The sequence below is a fragment of the Callospermophilus lateralis genome, chromosome 17 (assembly GCF_048772815.1).
Source record: "Callospermophilus lateralis isolate mCalLat2 chromosome 17, mCalLat2.hap1, whole genome shotgun sequence".
Classification (NCBI taxonomy): domain Eukaryota; kingdom Metazoa; phylum Chordata; class Mammalia; order Rodentia; family Sciuridae; genus Callospermophilus; species Callospermophilus lateralis.
This window is the reverse complement of record NC_135321.1, coordinates 13,321,135-13,346,790: the sequence shown is the minus strand read 5'-3', so window position 1 is coordinate 13,346,790 and position 25,656 is coordinate 13,321,135. Positions and strand designations below refer to the sequence as shown.

Sequence of the window (25,656 nt, the reverse complement as noted above, 5' to 3'; positions counted from 1 at the left end):
TGGTGGTGGTCACAGTGAGAGTATCCATGGGGAAACTGGTCATCAACCAGACGAAGCAATTTCTGAGAATCCAGCAGTCATTATTTGTGGAACATTATTTGTGGAACCAATAAATCTTATACAATTTTAAAGACGGACAGAAAGATGCCAGTTACTCTGGGTGAGTGGGTCAGTGTGCCAGTGAGTCTGCACACTGGAAGAGACAGCAGAAGTGGCAAGAAGACCTTTCTACTAAATCAAGAGAATGCCAGCTACAGGACAATACAGCTAACAGGTTGTGGTCCAGAAAATCAGAGGTCTAGATTTGACATCCTAGGGAACAGGAGCAGAAGGGCACTAAAGTATCTGGATATGGAGTTACACACTCAGAGGAGAGTTTTTTTAAAAGACCATTGTGAAGATAGCATGAAAAATAACGGAGGGAACTAAAAGTTATTCTGAAATGAGAGAAGGAAAGGAAAGATCATGGTCCAGGAAACCAAAGGTGTGGGATATAGAGGTGCTAGCAATGAAGCGATGGAGGAGGGAGGAATGAAGGAAGTGGAGGCATCCACATTGTATCATAGAGAAATAGCAGAAATGCTTCCTAGAGGGGCTGTTGTGTTCTCATAGCCAGCAAAACCCTGGTGCCATGTTGGTATTTGGACAGCAGTGTGATGAGGTCTTCCAGCTGGTCAGTGAGGGGTTCTGGAGGCAAGCAGAGATGAAGCAGGATCGTGGGTGCATGTGACTAGAGTTGTTCTTAAGAACGTAATCATGGAGACATAATGATGCGCTGGGGTAGCCTCCAGTGCAGTGAAGCCAGACCAGCAGGGTGGGCGAGGTGGGGAGTCAACCCTTCAGACTGTGAGTGCTCCCTGGCAAATGCAGTTCGGGGTGGGGAGCTTCCTACTTCTGATATCCTACACCCACATCTTTGATCCTGGGATTAGATTTATAAGGTTTTGTTTTTAAATGTAATAAAATTACATAATCTTTAATGCCATATTTCTCACTTTCTTCCAATGCAGAACCACGGATTTACTTGCCCAGTTTAATTATTCTGCTTCTCTTCATATCTGTGGCCTTAATTGCCATCGTCGTCTTTGGCATTTACCATAGGAAAAAAGGGAAAGCGCTAACAGGTATTGTGTCTATGCTGGTGCTTGAGACATAGTCTTCAAGGAAATAGATACAGTTCTAGGCAAATGCTTTGGAATAGGAGTACATTGTCCACTGACTGTCTATGGGACCTGCTTAAATAAGTGCCTTGAGATGACTGTACTTAAAGACAAAACACCCTTTGTATCATAATCATTGTTCTCTAGCAAAATAAAATAAAAGCAAAACAAGAAGCCAACATTGTGCCTATTTGTATAAACGCTAACAAGAAAATCCCATCAGGAAACTGATGACTTGTGAGCTTGTGTTTAAGCTGTAGATCATGCAGCAGCACACATGCAGGGGGTTGCTTGCTTTTATCCTGGAATGTATCCATTTTCCATGGACCCATGTGAAACAGAATGTGCAGATAAATGGCAGGTGAGGTTTTGATTAGGGTGTTATCTTGAAATGTGAATCTAAAATTATGAAAATGACTTACCTTACATTTAGTCAAAATGACGTGCTCCTTCTTAGAATGGAAAATCAAGTGTTAATTTGGATGGTATCTTTAAACATCACATCGTATTTGGCTTTTATTCGACAAAACTAAAAGAATCATTTTTATTCAAGGACTCACGGCTCCCCTAGGTTTGCTAAAGATGCTTCTTAGTACTTCACTGCTCAGATCATTCTCTTCTGGAGCACCTGACTTTCCCCCTTCCTTTCCACTCCTGGTGCTCACCTATTTACCTCGTCCACTTCTGCTCTCCGTGAACTTCGTGGATCCCTGTATGTCTTGCTATTTTTATTACTATTTGCATTGCCTAATATAACACCGGCAGTCAAAATATTAATTAAAAAACCAGATGGGAATTGAAGATGCCACTGTTAAGCAGAAAGCAGTGTTTGAGTGGGGCCCACCCTTTTAAAGAGGCCATTCATTACTGTGGGAATTAAAGGTTATTGTCAAAAAGTGAGGAGAGGAAAGGCCAGAGTCCAGGGAAACCAACGGTTCATGGTATTAAGGTTTTAGCAATGAAGTGATGGAGGAGAGATGAAGGAAATGGTAGAGTCCACACTGTGTCTTAGATGAAATAGCAGAAATGCTGCCCAGGGTGGCCTGGGAAGTGATGCAATTTTACTTCCTTGACGTCATAGCTGGGGGTTTGGATGGTGAGGCCCCATTGTTCAGATGATGAGGACCACTTGAACAGTCGTGTTGAGGCAAGAGGACAGACTTCCTGATATTTTGTTTTTTGTTGTTACTTTTAATAACATTTCCCACCCTATCTTATTGAGAAAACAATAGACCTATCAGTGACTTGGGGAATTATGATTCTTAGCTTTGTCCTCATCCATTCATTCCACATGTTTATTGGCCACCAAGGACTGGACTGGCGCTGGGCCTCAGTGTGGAGCACCCCAGACCAGTGCACTCCTGGCAGAGGCAAGGTACATGTTGGGCTCTCAGAGTGAAACTGAGACCGAAATGGTAGGAGTGGAGCTCCAGGTAGAGGTGGCGGAGGGTCTGTCCAGTTTCCTCAGAGGAGGAAACAGGTGAGCTAAGACCAGAAAGACCAGCTGGAATCTACTAGCCTGAAGGGAGTCAAGGAGGAGCCCAAGCACACCCACTGAGAGGTCTGTGGGAAGGGGAGCATGGTGAGAGGGGGGTGGAAGAGTCATGAAGCTGGAGCAGAAAGTTGGGGACCCGGAGCAAGATGAGCCAGATGCCACAGCCCTTCAGACCCGCTAAGAAGTTCTCTCCTTATTCTTAGCCAAGGACATCAAGGACAACACTCTTGCTTTAGTGTAGAAAACAAATTTGGGGGTGCAGTAAGAGTGGATGCAGGTGCACCATCTTGGAAAGCTGTTGCTGTCCATTTTCCAGGGGAGAGACGATCATGGTGGATCTGTGCACAAGTATTATTTTTAGTACCCTTTGTGCTTGTCTAAAACTGAATCCTGCAAGGAAAGAGCTGCGACTGTCCTTTTATTGAGGGGTAATTTTATTTTGATTGAATTTCAAAATTATAGGAAAGAAAGAAGACTAATGGTGGTGATGAGAGTGATAACTGACATGTGTTGGCTATTGACTGTGCGCCACATGGTTTCATGCATTTTTACACGTGCTCAGGGAATCTTCACAAAGCACTACACGAGGCAGGCACTACTGTTTCCTCCTGTACTGCTGAGGAAACTGAGGCCCAGAGAGGTTAGATAAACTGTGTAAGGTCACATAATAGTCTACAGCATAGACGAGATAACGTGTATGCTCTGCTTAGCACCATGCGGGCACGTTTCAGGGCTCAGTAGGTATGAGATGATTAGCATCTTTATGAACTGCAGTTATCTTCCACCAAAGAACTGATGACTCCGCTTCAATTTTAATTGCTAATCTAAAATGGAATATTCATTGAGGTGGGATAAAATTTTATCTTTGTATAATATGAATTCATAGTTTTTTTTAAAAAAAATTCATGGATCTGACTTTTTAGACTTTATCACTTCTATTTTATAAAAGTTAATGGCAGTGTCCTTTCCATATGCCACAGAACATATTCTGAGAAGCAAGAAGGCATAGTAGAAAAGGGGGACCCATCAGAACTCAGTGCGTCTGATGCTTAGCTCTCTAGCAGGCACCTCCCTTTTATTGTACATATATTTGAGCTCCTGGACATCTTCTTTTTACCTTACCATGCCTCAAAGTCAAAGAAAATGTGTTAAAGGAATGAGAACACCTGTAGACATCACAGCAGCTCTGGGAGCGCCAGGTGTGCCCACAGGTATTTAGCAGAACACTAGTGGTTCATGGTTTGCTTTACACAAGACAGGAAGCTCTGTTTTTAATAGGAGTAAGATGCCTTTGTAGCCTTTAGAGCAGTTCATTCATTTATATATTTACTTAATTGTTTATTTATTTATTTTCTTATATATATGGTGCTAAGGATGGAACCCAGAGCCTGTATGCTCCAGGCAAGCCCTCTACCCCTAGCCTATGTGCCCCCAGCCCCAGATGATTTATTTTTTAAGTGCTTTTACACCCAGGAATGGTCACTGAAACACTTGCAGTGAAGGATGTGTAAAGATAATATTGAACTGACTTGTGATCTTTAATAGTGAGCCACGCAAACAGAAAAGTATTGCTGACCTCACTTACATGTGGACTCATAAAAGAAAAGAACCGAAAGTTCCATCTACAGGAAATGGGGAGTTGTACATCAAGGATACAAAATAGCAGATATGTAGGGTGAACAAGTCCAGAGAACAATATTGTATTTAGGATTTTTGTGAAATGAGTCCATATCAGCTCCTGTTACACACACCCCCCAAAATGGGTCACTGTGATATGATGGATAAGTTAATTTGCTTCACTCTAGAAACTTTTTTTTTTTTTTTGGTAAATATTTTTTAGTTGTAGTTAGACACAATACTTTCATTTTATTTATTTATTTTTATGTGGTGCTAAGGATCGAACCCAGGGCCTCACGCGTGCTAGGGGAGGGCTCTATTCCTGAGCCACAACCCCAGCCCCTCTAGAAACTTTTTGAGACCTACATTTGTCCTATAACATCAAAGTTATCAAAAAATTTTTGTTTTTAAGATAAAGAAATAGGAAATTATAATATGAAATCCTTATCCTTGCTTTGTTTTTCTAGCTAATTTGTGGCACTGGATCAATGATGCTTGCCGTCACATAGGTGGAAATAAGGTAAAGTTAAAATTCTTTGGGGTCTTCCTTAGGTCCTTGGAACAGTTAGACTGCTTCAACTCTAACTCATCAAACATTGAGCCCCATTGCTTATTTAGTAACTGCATACATGATGTGCAAACCTCAAATCCCACCACTGATCCCTACTGCATAACCCATCATTCTTCGTTCTAAATGCCTCTTTTTCTTTATGTTTTATTCTGCTTTTTTTTTTTTTTTGTACTGTGGACTGAACCCAGAGACATCTGCCACTGAGCTGCATCCCTAGCCCTTTTGCATTTTATTTTGAGGCTGGCCTGGATCTTGTGATCCTCCTGCCTCAGCCTCCCCAATCGCTGGGATTATAGGCATGTGCCTTAGCGCCCCAGCACTTCCTTTAATTTTTTTGTTTTGTTTTGTTTAGTGCTGCTGAGGATCAAACCCAAGGCACATGCTAGGCAAGCGCTCTCCACTGGACCACACTCCAGTCCTCATTCCTCTCTGTCACCTCTGTGCATATGTTATTTTTTAGTATAAATCTTGATTGCCTAGAATAGATTCTTAGGAGGAATGAGCTACCACTGTCATTTACTTTGCAATTATTTTGGTAACTTTTTATTTTGACATGATTTCAAAATTAAACAAAATAGAATATTACAACCAATGTCCACAGCCCAGATTCACAAGTGTTTACATTTTATCACATTGCTTTATTCTTTTTCTTTCTCTGTGCATGCCTATAAAAATGCACATTTTTTTTTCTTGAATCCCTGTAGAGTGAATAAAGGCAGTGTGTCCCCATATCCTTAAACACATCAGTGTGTATTTTCTAAGAACAAGGACACTCTCATATATAACCATGGTACCTTTATCAAAATCAAGGTAGTATTACAGTGGTGTGATACTATCTCCCAGTCCATATTGAATATTCAAATTCCATTTTGTCCTTTAGATTTATTTTCTTAGGTATAAAAATCTACCAACTTTAAGCCCTATGCTGACCTCTCTGGATCAAGGATCTGGAACTTGGGATCCAGGGTCCTTCCTGTCTCACGTTTCTCATATTTGGATCTTCTGTCTCTACAGTAGGACACCTGGTTCCACTTGTTCTTAGTGTGTTCACTCATTTGCTCAGTTCTAGAACACGCAGAAAGTAGGTTTAGAATTACTAACCTATACCACAGCAAAGCACAGAGCTACCGACTGGAGCTTCCAGTATAGCAACCAACTACAGTATCCAGTATGATGTCATTTTCGTATATTTATATTGAGGGTATAGAGTCAAAATACTGTGTTGAAACATTATGTGGGTTAGCTCTTTTCTCCCTTCGGTGTGGATATGCTATTCCTTTGAAATGCAGTAAGATCCATTCATTTCTGGTTGTGTTCCATTTTAGGATTCTCCTACACTCGATAATTTTGAATAGCACAAATAAAGTATCGCGTGGATGTGCCATCTGTACTTGTTATGGTGGAAATAATTAGTATAAACACTGTTTTCAGCAGTGTTTAGCTGAACATGTTCTAATAACTCTGGGTATTAACGCCTCTGCCTTCTGAATTTGTACCCGCAGGCGTCCTCAGGCGACAGCTGTCTCAGCGCTCCCTCGGCAGCCTCCAGTCAGTGTGAAGTGTGTGAAGGTGTCTTACTGCTGACGCTGGAGAAGATGGTTCCAGAAGCTATGTGCTGTGCAGATGGAGCTGGTGTCTGTGGGGGTGCGTGTGTCGGAGGTGAGCCCGGTGCACAGGGCGAAGATGCAGGGCTGTTCTCCTTGGTCAGCGAGGTGGAGATCAAGGCGGACTGCAGCAGGCAGGTTCCCATGGAGGACGAGTACATGGACAGGCCCCCGCAGCCCCCAGAGTGTTCACAGCTCCTGACCCAGGCTGGAAGCAAATCCGCACCCCCTTTCCCTGAACCCCTGGAGGTGGGGGAGAATGACAGTTTAAGCCAGTGCTTCACCGGGACCGAGAGCACAGTGGACTCAGAAAGCTGCCACTTCACGGAGCCCCCGTGCAGAACTGATTGGATCCCCGTGTCCCCCGAAAAGTACTTGCAAAAAGAGGTGGAGGGTGGCAGTTATGCCAGCTACACAGGCTGTGGGAGCCCTCCTGGGGAGGACCAGGAGCCCCTTATGGGTTCCCTGAAACACGGACCTTTGCCCCAGTGTGCGCACGGCATGGGCCCTCCCTCTGAAGAAGTGGCTGGTGGCGCAGAGTGGGGAGACAAGCCTGAGGACGGGGCTGGTGTAAGGCTTCCCAGCTCAGCAAGGGGAAGCGCTGGGTCTGGAACCGCCCCCAGTGACCTGCCACCTGCCACCGGTAAGTAATTCTCCTGGTCTCCCACAGTAAGCAAAAGCCCCTGTTCTTGGGCTAAGGTTTGGGGGCAGTTATGGGGCCATTTAGGGAAAAGGAAATTGGCATGGGAAAATTCCGCCTGACCATTTTCTCTTAATTAGTGTTTTTCCAGAGGGGTTTCGGTTTGATGCACCTGTGTGTGGGCTTGTAGGCTGTGCCCACTGCTCTGTGGCTTCATCTTCTACTACTGGGCTATTACGGCACCTATGAATATCCAGTACACGTTAGTATCAGGCTTCTTATGGTCAGAGTATTCCTCAAACCCCAGCATTGACCGCTGAAGGACAAAGTCAACGCTGACCTCGGGACTGGCTAAATCAAGGTGTTCCTTTAGATTTATGGGGTTTATTATTATTATTATTATTATTTATTATTATTTTAGTTGTAGATGAACACAATGCCTTTATTTATTTTTATGTGGTGGTGCTGAGGATTGAACCCAGTGCCTCACATGTGCTAGGCAAGCGCTCTACCACTGAGCCACAACCCCAGCCCCCCACCCCGATTTCTGTTTTTTGGGGGGGTTTTGTTTAAAAAGCAACTTAGGCCTCTTAAAGGTCCCCCAGGGAAGCTCTTATAAATCTCAGGCTCTTATAAATTTCAGGAGGACAAACAAAATTGTTTAATTGATCCTCAATTAACTAATATTTATTGAGCAGCATTCTGGTTCTGTACCAAATTAATGATGCAGGAGAAGTGTCTTTTAATGCTTTTTAGGACCAGGCCCTTTATCACCACTACGTGTAATATGGTTATGGAATGGGAGGATGATTTACAATTTAGCATCATTATGGAAATTTATCACTGCAACACTGCTTGAGCAGGAACAAGGCACCAATGATAACATTATGACTCTTTTTCCTGAGGGTAAAACACCATCTGTTTTATTATGTAGTTACAAAGGACTTTGCGACCAACAGGGAGGGCTTCCTCTGGCTCTGGGAATCCTTAGCCCTATAAGGAGTCAGGGATCTCATTAAGAGTCTTCTGAAAGCTACAGACACTCTTTCCAGAAAAAAAAAATGAATATATGGTGCATACTATTTAAGGGACTTCACAAAATCTTCCAACTCTAAGAAGAAAAAAAAAAAATAGCTCATTTACAGGCCACCCCTCTCCAGAGATGCTTTTTTCTTTCAGGTCTCTTGATCTAGACTGTAAGTGGCGCTAGAGCTGCCTGTGAGATCCCAGCCTAGCGCAGAGGCTGCTCTGCCTCCCGGTAACAATGGCTGCAGGCTCCTTGGCCAAACAGCTGTGCTGGTGTTTCCCAAGCATTGTGACTGCAGCTACTCAAATGCACTGATTTAAAAATTCTGTCGTATCAATTACCAGTCAAACTGAAAGAAGATAACATTTGAGAATATTTTTAAAAGAACTGGTAGAATTTTCCTTCTGAAGACTTTAGAATATATTTTGAAGATTTTAAGGAATTTCCATGACGAAGAATCCGGTTCTGCTGTCTGTTTGCATTGTTCTGCATCTTTCTAGCCATTTGTTTTGGTTCTGTTGGCTCTGGACAGACACTGAGCACTAGTTCTTCAGGCTGTGGGGAGCGAGAAGGCTGCAGCTCAGTCTGTGGCAGCAGCTGGGTCCTGGCAGTACCGAGGACAGACCAGTTTTTCAATTGGTGACACCAGGAGATGGCATTTGCTACTGTGGGAGAAACATCATCAGTTCTTGGGCAAATTTAAAGATTCTCTCTCTCTCCTCTCTTCTCTCTCTCTCTCTCTCTCTCTCTCTCACACACACACACACACACACACACACACTCAGTGTCATGAAGCCAAAAGCCAAATTGTTTGCTGTCCTGAGAAGGAGTGAAAAACAGTGTCCTCCTCTGCTTCTTTTATTTCTCCAGTGCTAAACACTGAGGCTCAGAGGAAAGAAATAAATAGGGTGTCATCAACCGAGTGGTGTTAATTTGCAAAGAGTGTACTCTGCTTTTTCCATCTTCAGTTGGTGCTTGGCCACGCACGGCATCCATGGAGATTCTGCTGTGTCTCACCAGCCACTGGGCCAAATTCCTTTTTGCCTGAGAAGAAGCGGCAGCCAGACTGATTTTAGAGGCTGTGTTTTATTCTCTCTACAATTATGTCTACATGAACAGGCTGGTTTCTGGTCAAAACACCACATTTCCGTTCTTTTTTGTTTAATTGTTATAATTTATGTCCTATAGAATGCATGAAAGAAGATGGCACTTGTAGGAGACATGAGAGAAGGGCCTGATCCCCTTCCATCTCGTGCTCTCAAGACCAGAGCGAGGTGGCCTCTTCCACTGTTTTGGTTTATTTTGTGTGTGTGTGTGTGTGTGTGTGTGTGTGTTGTTGTTGTTGTTTTATTCTGTTTTTTTAACACCCAGGTATTATTTTGTTTATTTGTTTATTTAAACTTACAACCAAACCAAGTGCTTTCTGATGACAAGGTCTGGGCATTTCCACAGGAAATTGTTTCTCCGTTGTGCCAGCACCTACAAGTGTAGACAACTTTAAAAAAATACCCAAAGTTGTTAAGGCTATTTTATTGATGCTAAATCTTAAGGAATAGTGAGAATTATTAGCAAAGACCAATGAAGGGGGAAATACCTGCTTTTGGTTATGTCTTAAACAGCCCTGCCTTAATTTAGGTCTTTGATGATGCCTGATCCTGATAACAGGATGGTTATCTTGGTTATAAGCTCCTCACGTGGAGTTAGAATTCTTACTGTGCCACTAGAGAATGGTAACTTCATATGGAAAAAATAGCAACTGCTTATAATTAATGTGTTTATGGTTGGCCAACAAGTTGGCATTAGCTTCTGGTTAGTCGCTAGGTTCTGCTACTTCTGAGCTGGGGAGAGTTGCTTATTTACAGGGCCCCCAGCAATTCTTGATGAACTCTGGTGACATATTTGCTTTTCTATAAAACCTTTATTGAAGGTCTCTTGAGCTACAGTGACTTGGAAGATCTTGGAATACAAGTAGGGATTGATGTTAGAGAATGAAGAAACTCAAAAAGAATCCATACGTTCCAAAGTATGGATCCTTCCCCAGCCTGCCCCACGCACTGTTCACTGTTTTTTCTGGCAATGAGTCTTGGACATTTTCTAACTGAGCCTAGAGTCTATCACACAACCCAGTCTTAGTAGCCATAAACAGTCAGTAGGGATTTCTAAAATCTTGTCATGCCTGGTCTTTCTAGTATCTCAAAGGTGGCTTCGTGGTATGTTCAGGGAATCAATATGGATATGCACAGTCATCCCACCAGTCAAAGTAGGCAGGCAACCAAAAGCACCATAGTTCCTCATTCATTCCCAGTGGGCTCTTAGGCCCCCACTTCTTTGGTCTGCTCTTAGAGGCTGGGTGAGAAGCAGAGGATGGAAGGACTGGCAGTGACCACCCTGGGCACACTGTGCTGTCCTGAGCAGAGGAGGCAAAATCCACAGAGCAAAGATGGGCCAATCCATCGGAGTGGCACAGACTCTTCCAGAGCTTCCTGGTGGCCATGATGACTGGAGGGTGAACACACCTGTCTGACTCACCGCTGCTCCCCCATCCTCAGTCCCATCCCTGGGCCCACCTGCTTTGGGAATGACTGCTCTTGACCATCCATTTCCATCCTAGAAGGACAGGAAAAGGTTTTCCTATCTGAATTTTCCTCCCTTCCCTTTACTGCCCCCCAGCAGTGGACAGGCCTCTAGCCTTTACTTTCTTCACTCTCCTTAGAATAAATGCCATGCACCAACTTTTCACTTTTAGCTAAGTGTTGTAAGGCGGGTACTAATTAGTCCACTGGTCCTGAATCTTTAAGTTAAAATCAATATTTCATAATTTGCTTACTTGGTCATAATTGCTCAGCATTCATTGGTGCCAAAAGTCAATGCATTATTTCAAAATATATTTTTAAATTGTCCACTGTATACACCTTGTTTAATTTTGTGCCACCTCCCTTCTTTCTGTATTATTAGAGCTCATTTTGGAAGGATTTGGTCTTAAGATCTTCTAAGTAATTTTCAAGCATGATTCAGAATGGAATTATTAAGTATTGCTTCCTTTCCCTTATCTTCATATACCCAGTTTCTTCCAAACCTAAAACAGAGCTTGCATTTCCATAAAAAGGAAAATCACATGAGAAGCATATGGGTTAAATATATTATGTTATTTTATTTTAATTCCCAAAGAACCCAATGTAGCCTGGGTAATCTGAGTGTATTTGTGTATATTTTTAGTTCTGTTACTTGGAAGAAAACCTACATGACAATTTGGTGGTATTATTTGGCATAGTTCTGGTGATTCAATATTCATATGTTATGCATTTTAAACAACTGTAATGAGCTTTTGAGAAGCAAAGTGTGCATTACCTTGTTAAAAAATGTAAATTCTGTCAGGGATTGTGTTCTTAAACCTAAGCTTGTTCTTTCTGCCCGAGAAAAAACAGATTCCACAGAGCCTGCTATATAAAGCATGGGTTTAGCAACGTATAAATCTTTCTGATCATAATGGGACACATCATTTGTTTATTGTTTCTGTTGACTTAGATGCTATTTTTAACACTCTCAAGTTACCAGAACATTTTTCTAGTTAAATCTCATTAAATACTAATGTTCAGTCAGCTCATCCATTCTAAATGTTCAAATCCCCGACTTTATAAAAAAATCCCCGTGTCATTCTGGTTTTCGGATCAACTTTTGGGTAGCCTTCAAGTAGCTTTCTACTGTTACGTGGCATGCAGAGACCGCAAGGTGGTTTTGCTATCCTGAAGATGACAGTTTCATCTGTGGTATTCTAGTTATTAGTTACCAGCCACCGATGAAGTGCTTTGTGATGAGCCTTTTAATTACCCCCCAGAACTCCTGTGGGGCAAAGTCCTTGCCCAGTATCACAGGGCTAGGAAGCAACGAAGCCAGGATTCGAGTAGCTGACAGGGATGATGCCTGTCCTTTCAGCCACCACCCATCTCCTCCTGAATGGATACTGATTTCCTTGGATCACTGTGTCTTGGGGAATCCTCAGTTTCTATAGGCCTGGGATAAATGGCTACTCTGGCTGAGTGAGGGGCAGTGGCCAGGCCAGGCCAGATCCAGAAGTTTCTGCAGGAAGGGACACTGAGATGTGCAGTAAGGGACAGTTCCTTGTCTTATAATGAGACTCTTGTCTGCTGCCAGTTGCCTCTGGAAGTTTCTGTTTTAACCATCACTGATTCTTTTGTTGGGAAAGTTCTCTCAAAAGGCTCCATCTTTTATTTCTCAAGTGAAATAAAATACATGTGAGGGGTGGCCTTGAAGGAGAAAACTGTGGGAAAGGCAGCCTGAGGAGAGCGGCTGAGAGAGAGTGACAGGCCCTTGGCTTTGCCAGTTCCTAAAGGCTCTGTGGCCTAATGGCACATAGATGGGCCTCGGGCCTTTTAAAAACTACGGACTTTACTTTTTGAGACTCATGAAAGGAAAAAAAAAATGTAGGAGAAGAAGAGATTTCCCATATGGCTTCTGCCCCAACACATGCATGATCATGCATGACCTCCCCCATTACCAACATCCCAACCAGAGTGGGCACGTTTAATACAATTAATGATCCTACCGTGAATCATTATCACCCAAGGTCCATGGTTTACATTAAGATTCATTCATGGTGTTGTGTTTTGACAAATTATAAGGGCACATTGCAGTAGCATAGAGTAATTTCACTGCCCTAAAAATCCTCTGTATGCTGACTGTGTATCCCTCCTTCCCCCTCTCCCAGCCTCTGGCAACCATTGATATTTTTACTGTTTCCATAGTTTTTCCACAATGTCATCTAGCTGGAATTGAACAGCACACAGCACTTTCAGGTTGGGTTCTTTTACTTAGTAACATGCATTGAAGTTTCCTCCATGTCTTCTCATGACTTGATAGCTCATTTCTTTTTGTCACTAAATAATATTCTATAGTCTGGATTACCACAGTTAATATTTGTGCATTCATCTACTGAAGGACATCTTAGGCAGTTATGAGTAAAGCTGCTATAATCATTCACTTGCAGATTGTTTTATGGACATAAGGTTTTACCCTTTGGGTAAATACCAAAGAGGAAGATCCTGGGCTTGTAACATCTAGTTGTGTTAGAAGCTGCCCATTCACTTCCAAAGTGTCTGTACCATTTTGCATTCCTACCAGCACAGAATGAGTTCTCGTTGCTCCCCACCTTTACCAGTATTGGTGGCATTGGTGTTCTGGATTTAGGCCATTCTGGTAAGTGTGTAGTGGAATCTAATTGTTGGTCTAATGTTCACTTCCTTCAATACATTTGACGTGTAGCATCTTTTCATGCACACACACACCTATTTGTCATCTGAATATATCTTCTTTGATGAGTCTGTTAAGGTCTTTGGCCCATTTTTTGAATTAGGTTGTTTTCTTTTTTTAAATTGAGTTTCAAGAGTTCATTGAATAGTTTGAGTAAGTGTCCTTTACTCGACATGGCTTTTCAAATACTTTTGCCCACTCTGTGGCTTATCTTCTCAATCTCTTAATCCTCACATCATTCTTAGGCCATCATGGGTAAGCCTCATCCAAATCTTCCTTCCCCTTTTACATTCTCCCTTACTGGCCCCAACAAAGGAGAGGTCTACTCTGACAACACAGCATCCTGGGGAAAGTAGCTCCCGGGCCCTTGGTGTAAAGAGTTACCCTTCAAGGGCACTTAGCCACTGCAGAAACCATGGCCACTGTGCTGGAGAGGCAGTTCCACAACACCCCAGATTAGGCAGGTCACCCACATGGTGTCTTAAGGAGGCTGCCATCCCAGAGTCCTGCCCTCTCAGATCAGCTAACGTAACCATGGAAACTTTCTGTGCAGAGATGTAGGATGCAAATTGTTGCTTTTAGCAGGGACAGTTCAGGACTGAGCTGTACTTAAGGGTGAGGCTATCACCAGTTCATTCTGAGCCTCTCTCTAATCTAGCAAACATTCAACTCACAGCTGACTGGTGCTACAAGAATTGAGACTGTGGACTTGGCGTAGATTTATATAGATGAGTGTTCTCACCAGAGGCAATCATGATTGATGATTTCAGAAAAGAAAACAAACGTTGGCTAGATTTCCAGAGGAAAGCACCCTTTCAATCTCTAAGACACATGCAGAGCCTCCAACCAGATGGATGGAAAGGACATTACCACTCAGTCTCTGTTTCACAAATTTCTGTGCCTTTTGGGGTTTTGTGAGTGCTAATGCTACTTAATAGCTACAGCAGGGCTGTCATTGTATCTGTGACTAATTTTGTGCCATTTCCCAAGCATTTTCAAACCCACCATCTTGTTTAACCCTGTGCCATCCCACCAGATTGCCACATTTATGAGTTCATTTATTTAACAAATATATATGACATGCCTGCACATGCCAAGCTAGCATGACTTGGTCATTGATGCTCATTTTGTACATGAGCAAACCTGAAGAGTTTTTAGGTAGTTTTTAGGTAGTTTGTCTCAAATTCTCACCACCAATGAGGGCCAAGCTGGGACAAGAACCAATATGTTTTGGACTCCTGCTCTCTCCTATTTTTTACCCAATTTCTTACACTCCTGTACTCAGGCACCATTAATACACCTATGCCTGTTGTCAAACTTCCTCCCCTCTGATCCCCAGAGATGGAAACCCCACAATGATATTGATGTTATTAGATTATTCAGGTGAGTCTGGGTTATGAGAAGCCAAGGAAAAAGAAGGCTGTAAGACAGTTTTCACCCTGAAAACAATGTCAATTAGTAGAGGGATGAGCCAGCCAACCACCAGGAGTGCTCACATGCAAAGCATCTGCAGGCAGGTGTCCGAATACAGCCAACAGCCTGGAGAGAGCATGCAGAAAAGTCTGGATTTGGAGTAATGTTTCTATCACCTTTATTATTGGAGTGGATGCTCTTGATCTATCTCCATTTAAGGCTCAGATTAACCCTCACTCTCCTCTCTGTGAATGAGGTCCTCCAAAGCCCTTGGCACACTGATTACTCACAACTTTTTGGCTACCCTAGGATTCCCGGGCCCTCTGCCCCCACTGATGAATGATCATGCTTTCCATAATGCCTGGGTGTGCCCAGTCCTGTGGGTGTAAATTGACCTTGGTGTCATTTTAAAACTTTCATTATTATATAAACTGGCAAAAAAATGAGTTTGATAAGCATGAGGATCATTTCTATGAAAATTGTTGAATGTTTTTGGATGATTCAAAGAATGAGTTGTTGAAAATATTTTGCTATTAAAGTTGAGGTGGAAGAGACCTATATGAGAAATTGGGGAAATACCACTCTAGGAGAATTGTGCATGTAGCCTGTTTGGCAAGTGACTTTGTTTTTGTTCTATTTTGACATTAAAGGTATCATAGATATAGTCAGAAAACCAGTCCAGTCTCCAAGGGACAGGACTCACTTCTGTGTCAAAAAGTTGGCATCCATGTCACTAGATCGGGGTCTGAAAAGGTCCCTCCAAAGAGGAGAATGAACCTCAATTCAGCCTGGGGGTTCTTGACTTTTGAAAGAATCCCAGTACATGTCAAAAATAAGGCACACACAAGGATTTATTTAGGGACAGAGAAGATGTACATACCCCAAAAGCAGGGTGTGGGCACCCCTTGTCTCAGAGAGGAGTAGACAAGTGATGCCCCAAGCTTGAACTCTCTGATTACATATAAGATTTTCCTGGAGCTGGGTGCAGTGGCACACACCTGTAATCCCTGTGTCTCGGGAGGCTGAGGCAGGAGGATTGTGAGTTCAAACCCAGCCTCATTAACTCAGCGAGACCCTGTCTCTAATAAAATATAATAAAGGGTTGGGGATGTGGCTTGGTGGTTAAGTGCCCCTGGATTCAATCCCTGGTATCCCCCTCCCCCAAAAAAGTGCAGGTTCCCAGACAAGCTTTTTCTTGAGAATTAAGTTCCAAGAAAATAATTTGATATTTGGGGATTAGAATGTTTCTTTTTGGCTAAGCAGTCTGACTATAGATCATCTGTGGGCACATTTGTATAAGTCTTTGAATCTGGTGACATTTAAATTGATTTGTTTTTGTCCTAGTTGATGTGTTACAAGCATACGCTGGAAGCTTTGTTCATCTAACTAAAGGAACAAGCATGAGTAGTTCTTGCCTGTAGATCTGAGTCTACTAAGGGTCTCTTTTCCTCTCTCCTGAGAGTCCACGTATCTCATCACGAGATTCCAGCAAGTGGTAGGAGGCTTGATATCCAGAAAACACAAAATTGAGTCTGTATCTTAAGAGCACCAATGGATAACCTCTATAATTCAGTGTTTTGCTGAATATTTACTTCATCAGTAGAAAAAAATCATTTGGCAAACACTTCTGCAAAATTAAAACATGTCCAACCTATGAGATGTTACCTCCCAAAAAAGTGATGCTATATTAAAGACAAACTCAGATCAATACTCCTAACACTTGCCTGTTCCTCAGAAATGGCAATATAATTTGCAGAGCTAGTGAAAAATTAAAATGCAAGACCCTCCTGTTCAAAAATTAATAGGAATTTCAAGATGATGACAGCAGAGCATTCAAACAATCCTGGGGCCTTTCTGAGTTCAAGGCTCCATGCAGCCGTGCAGGTCACACAGCCATGAAGACCACCCTGAGGACACTTGTTGTTGGCAAATCAGTACAACTTCTCTTTTTTAAAAAAGTTTAATCTGTACCAGTTTAACTGTATTTCACAAAAGGCAGCACAATGGACTTGATCAAAGGTTGTTTTGTCATAAATTATATCTTCAGTAAAGAAACACTTGACGAATAAACTTGAGAGTCTCATGCTCTTTCTAGTTAAGTTAGCTTCTTAATTGTCAGGAATTTAAAGAGCTTGATATTGTCTACTCCACTGCCACCTCCCTATGGCCCTCCAAGAATAAGATTATTATCCAGTCTATAAATTGAAGGATTCTGAATGTTAAAATATATCCCTTAAATTAAAGGGTTTGAGTTCTATTTTGAAAATAAAAATAGAAAACTGAAAAGAAAATTAGTCCTATAGAAATTTTAGGATATGGCTATCAAAGAATTGTTTGCCATGGGGCAACAGCATGGAATGAAATTCTTAAGATGCAAAATTTTACACAAATCTTCATGTGCAAAACAATGCCCCCAAAACAGGTTTTTGGTTTTTTTTTAACTTCAGCTTAGACTAATTTAAGGTTCTAACAAAGAAGTAGTAAATAATGATGGATTCATGATGATTTGTTGGAAAATAAAAAATTTAAATGGTGAATAAATCACATACACCCTGACACAACTAGATACATCTAAATATGAAGAGGAAAAAGAAGAGATGTGATGAAATTCAAAATCATAAATCATTCATCCAGTGCCTAGATTTACCCTTTATGTAGTTTTATATGATATTGAAGACAACAGAACCAGCAAGAATGTTGTCATAGAAAAGAAAAAAACATTATTTTTTATTGGTTCTTTTTAGTTTTATATGACAATAGAATCCATTTTGATATAATTATAAAAGCATGAAATATTTCTTGTTCTAATTCAGTCCCCAGTACTTCTCCTTCCTCTTCCCCTTCCCCTACCCCCCCCCCTATTGACCTTTCTGCCATTTACCCATAGTTGTTTTTTTTTTTAATTAATTTCTTGTGGATGTACACGATGGTGAGTCACTGTGGTATATTCATGTAGGTACAAAGGGAAGTTATGTCAGATTCTTTCCTTTTCCCATTCCCCCTCCCTTCCCTTCATTCCCCTTTGTCCAATCCACCCCTTCCCCATTGTGGGTTACCTTCACGTATCAGAGAAAATACTTGACCTTTAGTTTGGGGAATAGGCTTATTTCCCTTTGCATGACAGAAGAAAAAAAAAACATTCTTTTAGAGTAACTTCTTCTTTTTAATGTTAAGAAAATTTATTAACCTCCGCTAAAAACTGAGCCCACTTGACCCCATGGTCCTCCAGGACTGAGCTGCTAGGAACCTCTATAGAAGGAAGAAGGAATGAAGGCCCCCAGGTGACAGAAGCCTCCGGTGGACTGAGGTTTGCCCAGTGACACGGCTGGGCCATTAGCTGTGCTTGCTGCGCCCCCCACGTCGCCTTTGTAACCTTTGGTTCTTGTCTGAGGTTCTGCAATCCAGATTCAGTCCCTGTGCCGGGCATGAGCGCGGCCTCCTGCCTCCTGCCTCCCTCCTCTGCCTCTGCAGGCCGCTAGGCGCAGGGGCCTCCCCAGAGGGAGGGAGTGCCCGGCCTCCCTCCTAGAGACCCTGCGGGCCAGCCTGCGAGGGGCGCCTTCTCTCGGGGCCCGTCCCCAGCGGCGACGCTGACTCAACCTCTCCGTGTCTCCCCTCCCGCAGGGAACGTGACTGGAAACAGCAACTCCACGTTCATCTCCAGCGGGCAGGTGATGAACTTCAAGGGCGACATCATCGTGGTCTACGTCAGCCAGACGTCGCAGGAGGGCGCGGCGGGGCCGGGGGCCGCGGCGGAGCCCGTGGGCCGCCCGGTGCAGGAAGAGACGCTGGCGCGACGCGACTCCTTCGCGGGGAACGCGCCGCGCTTCCCGGACTCGTGCGCGGGCGCCGAGGCGCGGCTGGGCGCGGGGCTGCAGGAGCAGGGCGCGCCGGGGCCCGAGAAGGCCTCGCGGCCGGTGCAGGAGCAGGGCGCGGCCGCGTGAGCGAGGCCAGCCCTGCGGCGGACGCCCGGTGTCGCCTCCGGCCGCGCGGTGGCACCTGAGGTCGCAGCTCTGAGCCAGGAACCCCCGCCACGCATCGGTACACTTGTGCACAGTGACCTGGCACCCTCTGCCCACCTTGGTCTTCGGAAAACCAGTGACTGCAAAACAGTAAATGGATCGTGACTTCTCGCCGAGGCCCACAGCGGCTGGTCCACTCTCCGCGCAGGTGCACCTTGTGATCTGCGCTGGGCACCTGTGACTACCTTGTGACTCCTCCCCCTCCGCCACCTGTTATCTTGTAATCCGCAACTTGTCCCTTTTGACATGTTTTATGACTCTCTCATGCCATCCAGATCTCTATCCCCCCCATATTTATATTTCACTTTCTTTCATACCATATTTCTTGATACTTTTGCCCTCTCTTCTCCCAGATTATCCTGGAGGTAACAGTCTCCTTTACATAATTTCTTTCGCATCTCTTCTCTCCTCACAGTGTTCCCTGAGGGCTCTAAGCACTTTGAGGGGAAGGCTAGACACTTTAAGCCTAGAATGAGGTGCAGGGAACAAGTGGAGGGATGCATTTTCTGAGAGAGACATTCTATGTTCTCTTTTTCTAAAAGGAAGAAAATGGCAAATCAAATGTTCTCCCTCAATGTCCCCCACCCCAATCCCTGATCCTGGGGATTGAACCCAGGAGGTGCTCTACCACTTACCTACACCCGCTGTCCTTTTTTATTTTGGGAAAGTGTCTCCCTGAGGCTGGCCTCGAACTTCCAATTCTCCTGCTTCAACCTCCTGAGTAATTGGGAGTAACTTCCATTTCTCCTGCCCCCAGCCCTCTCCCCGACACCATGTTTTTAAATCTGTATAGATCCTTGAGCAGAATTAAGTTCAGTGCCTGGCCTTGCCCACTACCAGATTTACTTGTCCATACTGGCAGAGGTAACAGGTACTTGGCAACTAAATATGTAAAAATCCGAGTTGTTGTGGCTTGGCACTCTTATTCCTGATGTCTCGCTGGAAAGGATGCAGAAAATGAGTAAGGACACAAGGCCAGCCTGCATACAAAGTGAAAGGAGGGTGCCAGGAAAATTCAAGAAAAAAATGAATAAGTTGACATATTAATTTGCATTTTCTCTTTCTAGATATGAATGCCATAAATGTGTTTTGGCACTGGGCCCTCTTTTCCTCCTCAATCCTGTGCATCTCTGATTTAGACTTGTAGAAGTCGAAAACATTCTTGCTATTTTTCAGTGCATATAAATTACAAACAAATCCCTGTGTTGTGAATACAGGGAAATTTATTTTCCTACGGGTGCGTCTCTTGGCATTGGTTGTCTTGAGAGGAAACAGTGTAAGTCAGACCATAAGGAGTCAACTGGGGATTTACCCACTTTAGTGGCCAATGAGCATTGGTTCTCTTCAAACACTGAAGAAAAGGTAAAGCCCCTAAGCAAATTAAAATTATTTTGCATATCTGGTAGTGGTTGCTGTGCAGACTTTACCAACCACAAGTGTCCAGCTAAAGAGAATGGCCATCCCTCCCTGGCTTCACCTTCCTGGTTGCAGTTCCCCTAGAAAGGCTGGGGCAGCCAGCGATGGGGAGGGGGCAGTTGATTGTGATTTCTAATGGAGAAGCGGAGAATGGCTCCTTCACTGGCAGAAAGAACTGTGGGAAATAACTGCAGTGCCAGGATGATGTGTTGGTGGGAATTTACAATCTGTCTTACTCTTTTAATTAAAGTCCATCCAAAGAGAGATGCTACACAAATGGAAGAAACCATTGTACTTTTTTCCCCATTGTACTTTTTGATATGGAATATATTAAACAAAGTTATAAGTTTACAGAGTAGGCTGCTGAGCTAAAAACCCATTTCTACTGTGACTGTCACCATCTCACTGAGATGATTTTGCCTTCTTGTGCTTTCATTTTCTTTCTATAAAAAGGCAGTGATGATAATTTATCATGGTTTCCCTACCCAGAGATATCAAAAGGATGCTACAGTGAACGCCAAAGTGCCTTGAGCTCCTTAAGTGTGAGGTGCTATATAAATATGTTAAAAGTCTATTTTCAGAAAAAAGGTAACATTCTTTCCCACATGGATCCCTACTAATTCTGTGTTGTTCCACAGGCAATTAAGTGATAGGAAATGTGTAGCAAATATAGGTCTGTGTCTGTGAATTATAGAGATGTATGTGACAAATGGAATCAGAAGGAAATGAAAACAATAATGAAAAATTATTTGGGGGACATGATAAAGAGATTATTAAACTTATATTTGACCACACAAGGTTACTTTTTCATGTCGTGCTAAAACAGGACTCTTTATAGAATCATGATGCAACTTCCTCCTGATCTCCATGGTGTGCTCTGGTGTCAAACATTGGTTTTATTGTGTCTTATTGGTGGTTCCCTTGACAACAGGGTTGGGAGAGAAAACACTCTTTGTTGTTAATCTCATAAGAAAATTATTTTAAATACAGCCTGGCACCTAGTGAGAGAGTTTAAAGGGAAATGAAATGTGTTATTTCCTACTTGTGTTCTACTCAGCTGCTAGAAAAAGGAAGAATTAGTTTCTTTACTTGCAAATGTCAGGAGTAGTTCAGATGTGATACATGGAACAGGGAAAGGATTCTTGCTGTGTGACAACCCACCCCATGATGTAGTGACTTAAAGCAACTGCTACTTACTTAGTTCAAGGTTCTATAGTTGGATCAACTCAACTGGGGTGGTTCTTAGGCCTGGGCCCTGCTGGGTGGGGCTTGCTTTTGAAGGTGCAGCGAGTTGGGGGTGGGGCCAGACAAGCCTGAGCTCTCTGTGCATGGTCCCCCATCCTTCCAGCTGCTGAGTTGGGCTTGATCTATGGTGTCAGGGTCTGGAGAGAGCAAGCAAAATCTGCCTGTCTGTAACCTATATATTTCATTGTGTAAAGTGGGATGTGTGACTTGAATGTTATAGATAATTAGTAATTAAAATTGGAATAAAAAAAACTTGTGCTTACCCAGCTTATGACTAGCAGGCAACCCATGAATATCTGGTGAACTGCCATCACTAAAAGTGGTATAGCCTGTGAATTTATTGTTTTTCAATAAGTTCTGACATTGTGGAAAGACACAAACGTGTTTGGTCTGTTAATGGTACAGCTTACCCATGACAATCTGCAATGTCTCAAGATACATTTTTCTAGGTGGTCGCCACAGCAAGAAGAGGTCGCAATTCAAGGTTGTTCTGGGAAGACGTTGGGGGGCAAGTAGGACTGTTTTAATATTCTTCGTATGTCCTTCCCCTTTTAAAACAGGTATTTTTTCCCGAGTTCACAAAACTAGCAGTGGGGTGTGCACCCAAACTTCAAATTTTTCAGTGGCCATTATAATGACCATGTGGGTAAATGGTCATGTTTATACCCAAAATTATTTCTTGCCTTCTACTTCTATTAACCCCGGGCTGACTCTGAGTCAGAAGGTCAAGAAGGGACAAGACAACAATTTCTGACAATAAAAGAAACGAACCTTAGGCCATGCAAGGGTTCAGATGTCATGACTGGAGTGTGGTGTGGCAACAGAGCCAGGACCCTGAGCTCTGGGTCAGGACCTTCACTGACACTAAGCTGTCATTTGATGTTGAGTCCAGACCTCTTGGCACTGATGGTGGCCTCTGCTCCTGACCTAAACCACTGTTGGTGGCTGCCGATGGGGAGGGGGCAGCAGCAGCAACCATTGGCAGCTCTATTAGAGAGGAAAACAAGAATGTAAAGTGTACTCAAGACAAGGAGAGGGCCCCCTTCATGCCAGCCATGGCTAACAGCTACCAGTTCCCAGTGCACCTATTGCTATATGAATATTTGCTCATTGAATCATCACAGCAAATCTATGAGTGATTATTATTATCTTTTTAAAAGAGGACTTGGGCTTGGATGGTTAACAAATTTCCCGAGTTCACAAAGCTAGCAGTGGGGTGTGCACCCAAACTTCAAAATTTTCAGTGGCCATTATAATGACCATGTGGGTAAATGGTCATGTTTATACCCAAAATTTTCTGCTTTTAGGTATATAAAAAAAATGATGTACACTAGAGTTGAACTTAGGTAGAGAGAGTCAACAATGGAAATATTTTTTTTAAACTTCCAACTTTTCATTAGTTTTCCAAATTAATTAGTAAGTCCTACAATTTTGCACTAGAAATTTTGTATCTGTGGTGGTTAATTTCTGTGTCAACTTGACTGGGCCTTGGATGCCGGATCTCAAACGTCATTCCTGGTGTGTCTGTGAGAGGGTTTCTGGATGAGGCTGGCATTTGAGTCAGTGGACTGAGCCAAGCAGATGGCCTTCCCAGGGTGGGTAGGCAGCTTCCAGACCACGAGGGCCTGAGTACACAAAATGTAGAAAAAGGTTGAATTCACTGTGCCCAGTAGGGACCATTAGGGACTACACAAGGACAAAGAACAGAGGCACTCCGAGGTCTTCCACCTATAGACCTGTCAAACTTAAGGAATGTCTGTCTAAAAACTGGCAATATAAGGTTTGTTTATTATCACTAAGTTTACTCACCCTATCTCGCCCCCCTCAAAACCGAGGACCCCAAGATAAGAATCGCTAAGGTATTTTCAAGATTTTCAGGGACATCCAGCTGCCTGCTTTCACAACATCCTGTTCCAGATGCCCGGGAGAGAGACCTAGAAGTCGTCAGTCATTGTCCTACACCCTCCTGGAACAGCAGAGTCCTTAGACAGACCACCCCATGATGAGATCACTCCCCAAATGGGAGCGATTACCCCAGGACAGGAGTGAGGCTACCCCTCTGAGCAGGAGCAATCATCTGGTGGGAACTAGGTTGCCCCCTCAGGCAATAAGGAATTCACTTAGCAAAAGATCCACTTAGCAAAATCCAAACTGAGATAATGATCTTTTGCTAAAATCCACTTAGCAAAATCCAAACTGAGATAATGATCAACCAGACCCTGGCCCACCTCAGCTACCCAACAAAAGGTGCATCCCTTCTTTATTCCAAGAGCAACCTTCTCTTTCTCAGTGCTGTCTCCTCTCTCCTTGAGGTTAAACCCCCAGCTCAGGGTTTGCCTGTGTGTCCGTTCTATTTGGCTCAGTTTTATTGCTACTGTCACTCGTCAAAGGCTCCCATCCCCAGCATCATACCTATTCACACTGGGCCTCAGCCTTCTGTCCCCAGTGCTCTGGCTCTCAGGCCTCTAATCACCTCCTGCTTTCCTGAGCCTCCAATTTCCTGTGGCAGATTGTGGGACTGCTCATCCTTGATAGTTGTGTAATAAATTTCTCCCAGTCAATAAATGGATAGATCCTATTGGTTCTATTTCTCCGGAAACTCAGGACCAGTACAATATCTTTCACATAAAGTTAGTTGGCTCTATACCCCAGAAAAGATTCCTTTCTGTAAATGAGATGATACTGATCATTCTGTTTTCAGCAGCTCGGGCAAGCAGATATTGATATGCTATATAAGAAGGGTGAGCAACCCCCTCGCAGTAGCTGATGGGCATTTATCCTTATTGCACCCCACCAGCTGTAGGCTGCAGGGCCCTATAGATCTGTATCCAAGATGGCAGTCATTACAGCATCCGTAATGAACAGCCACTGTGACATGCTTGAGAGGTCTCTAAAGCTGAGCAAACAAATAAAAACTCAGAAGTTACTTGGCACTTCAGGTCTGGACATCCATGGATGGTGTGGACAATGAGCAGGTGTCTGTAGGATGGAAGACATCTACGATCACGGGCAGACGGTGGCCACTGTTCTCCAAGACACTACCTTCAAACACGGGCCCCGTCAGCTCAGTGCATCTGTCTGTTGCTCACACAGAGAAAGGAGCGGCAGGGCAGCAGCTGGCTAGTTACTTGAAGAAAAGGGGAGGACCTGCTCCTTCCTGCCACCTGCCCACCTTCCTTCCCAAGCTTGCTTGCATCAGGTTTTAATGGAAATCTATTCACCATTGGCATGATACCTATGAGGACACAAAATGACTCATTTAAAATAATAAGTTTGAGTCAGTATCATTTACATGCAGTGAAATGCACCATCTAAAGGTCTATATCTCTGTATTCTGATAAAAGCATGGAGTCCTGGAACTGCCGCAGCCAAAACAGAACGCTTCACCATTGCTCACAGCTCCCTCCTGTTCCTCTGATGTCAGATGCCTCCCCTGTCGCAGCCCCTGGCTACCTCTGATCTGCTATCTCTCTTTCCCATAAGGTCATATCAACGGAATGGTACAGTGTGTAGGTGTTTAGGTCTGGCTTCTCTCACTTTAGCGTAAGTTGTGTTTTTTGCTTGTTCCCTTTGTTTCTGAGTAGTATCATTTTGGGTGGGATTTTTTGTTCATATGGTGTTCTTTTTTTTTTGCCTGATTGTACTATAACTCGTTTATCCATTTACGAGTGAGCTACCTTTGGGTTATTTCTAGTTTAAGATAGTTATGAATAAAATCACTCTCAACATTTTTATGAACATTGGTGTTATGTCCTTCAGAGAAACACCAAGGAAGGTAACTGGATTGTATAGTAAGTATATTGCCTTAGTTCCTTTGGGCTGCTATAACAAAATAGCAGTTTTATTTTTCTTTTTCATAAAATTGAAGGGGTTTTATATGATGAAAGTTAAAATACATATTGGTCGCTCCAGAAATTAAATTTTTCCATATTAAAACTTAACTGAGGCATGTGGATAGCGTGGGAGAACATTTACCAACAAGGGGACTGACCAGTTGGGAATCCCCTTATTTCTGTTTTGCATATGAGGCCCCCTAGCCCACTGATATTCTCTAATGAAAATCATGGCAAGAGTCTTGTAGAGACTCTTCATAAGAGTTAATAGGGATTTTTTTCCCAGCTTATTTGATTGCAGTTTCCAGTTTTTAAAAAATGTTTAGGTAATCTTTTCCACCTTCCCCA

At 43.2% G+C, this 25,656-nt stretch overlaps 1 protein-coding gene across 1 annotated transcript in view; it reads left to right on the top strand.

Annotated features, from left to right (window-relative positions):
• Window positions 1-18,736, top strand: part of Tnfrsf11a (TNF receptor superfamily member 11a) — a 48,345-nt gene extending 29,609 nt beyond the window's left edge. Inside the window, exons 7-10 of the mRNA XM_076837332.2 lie at window positions 1,011-1,124; window positions 4,740-4,792; window positions 6,346-7,090; window positions 18,417-18,736. Of these exons, the coding sequence (XP_076693447.1) occupies window positions 1,011-1,124; window positions 4,740-4,792; window positions 6,346-7,090; window positions 18,417-18,736 (1,232 nt within the window). The remainder of the gene's footprint in view (window positions 1-1,010; window positions 1,125-4,739; window positions 4,793-6,345; window positions 7,091-18,416) is intronic.
• Window positions 18,737-25,656: the final 6,920 nt, after the last annotated feature.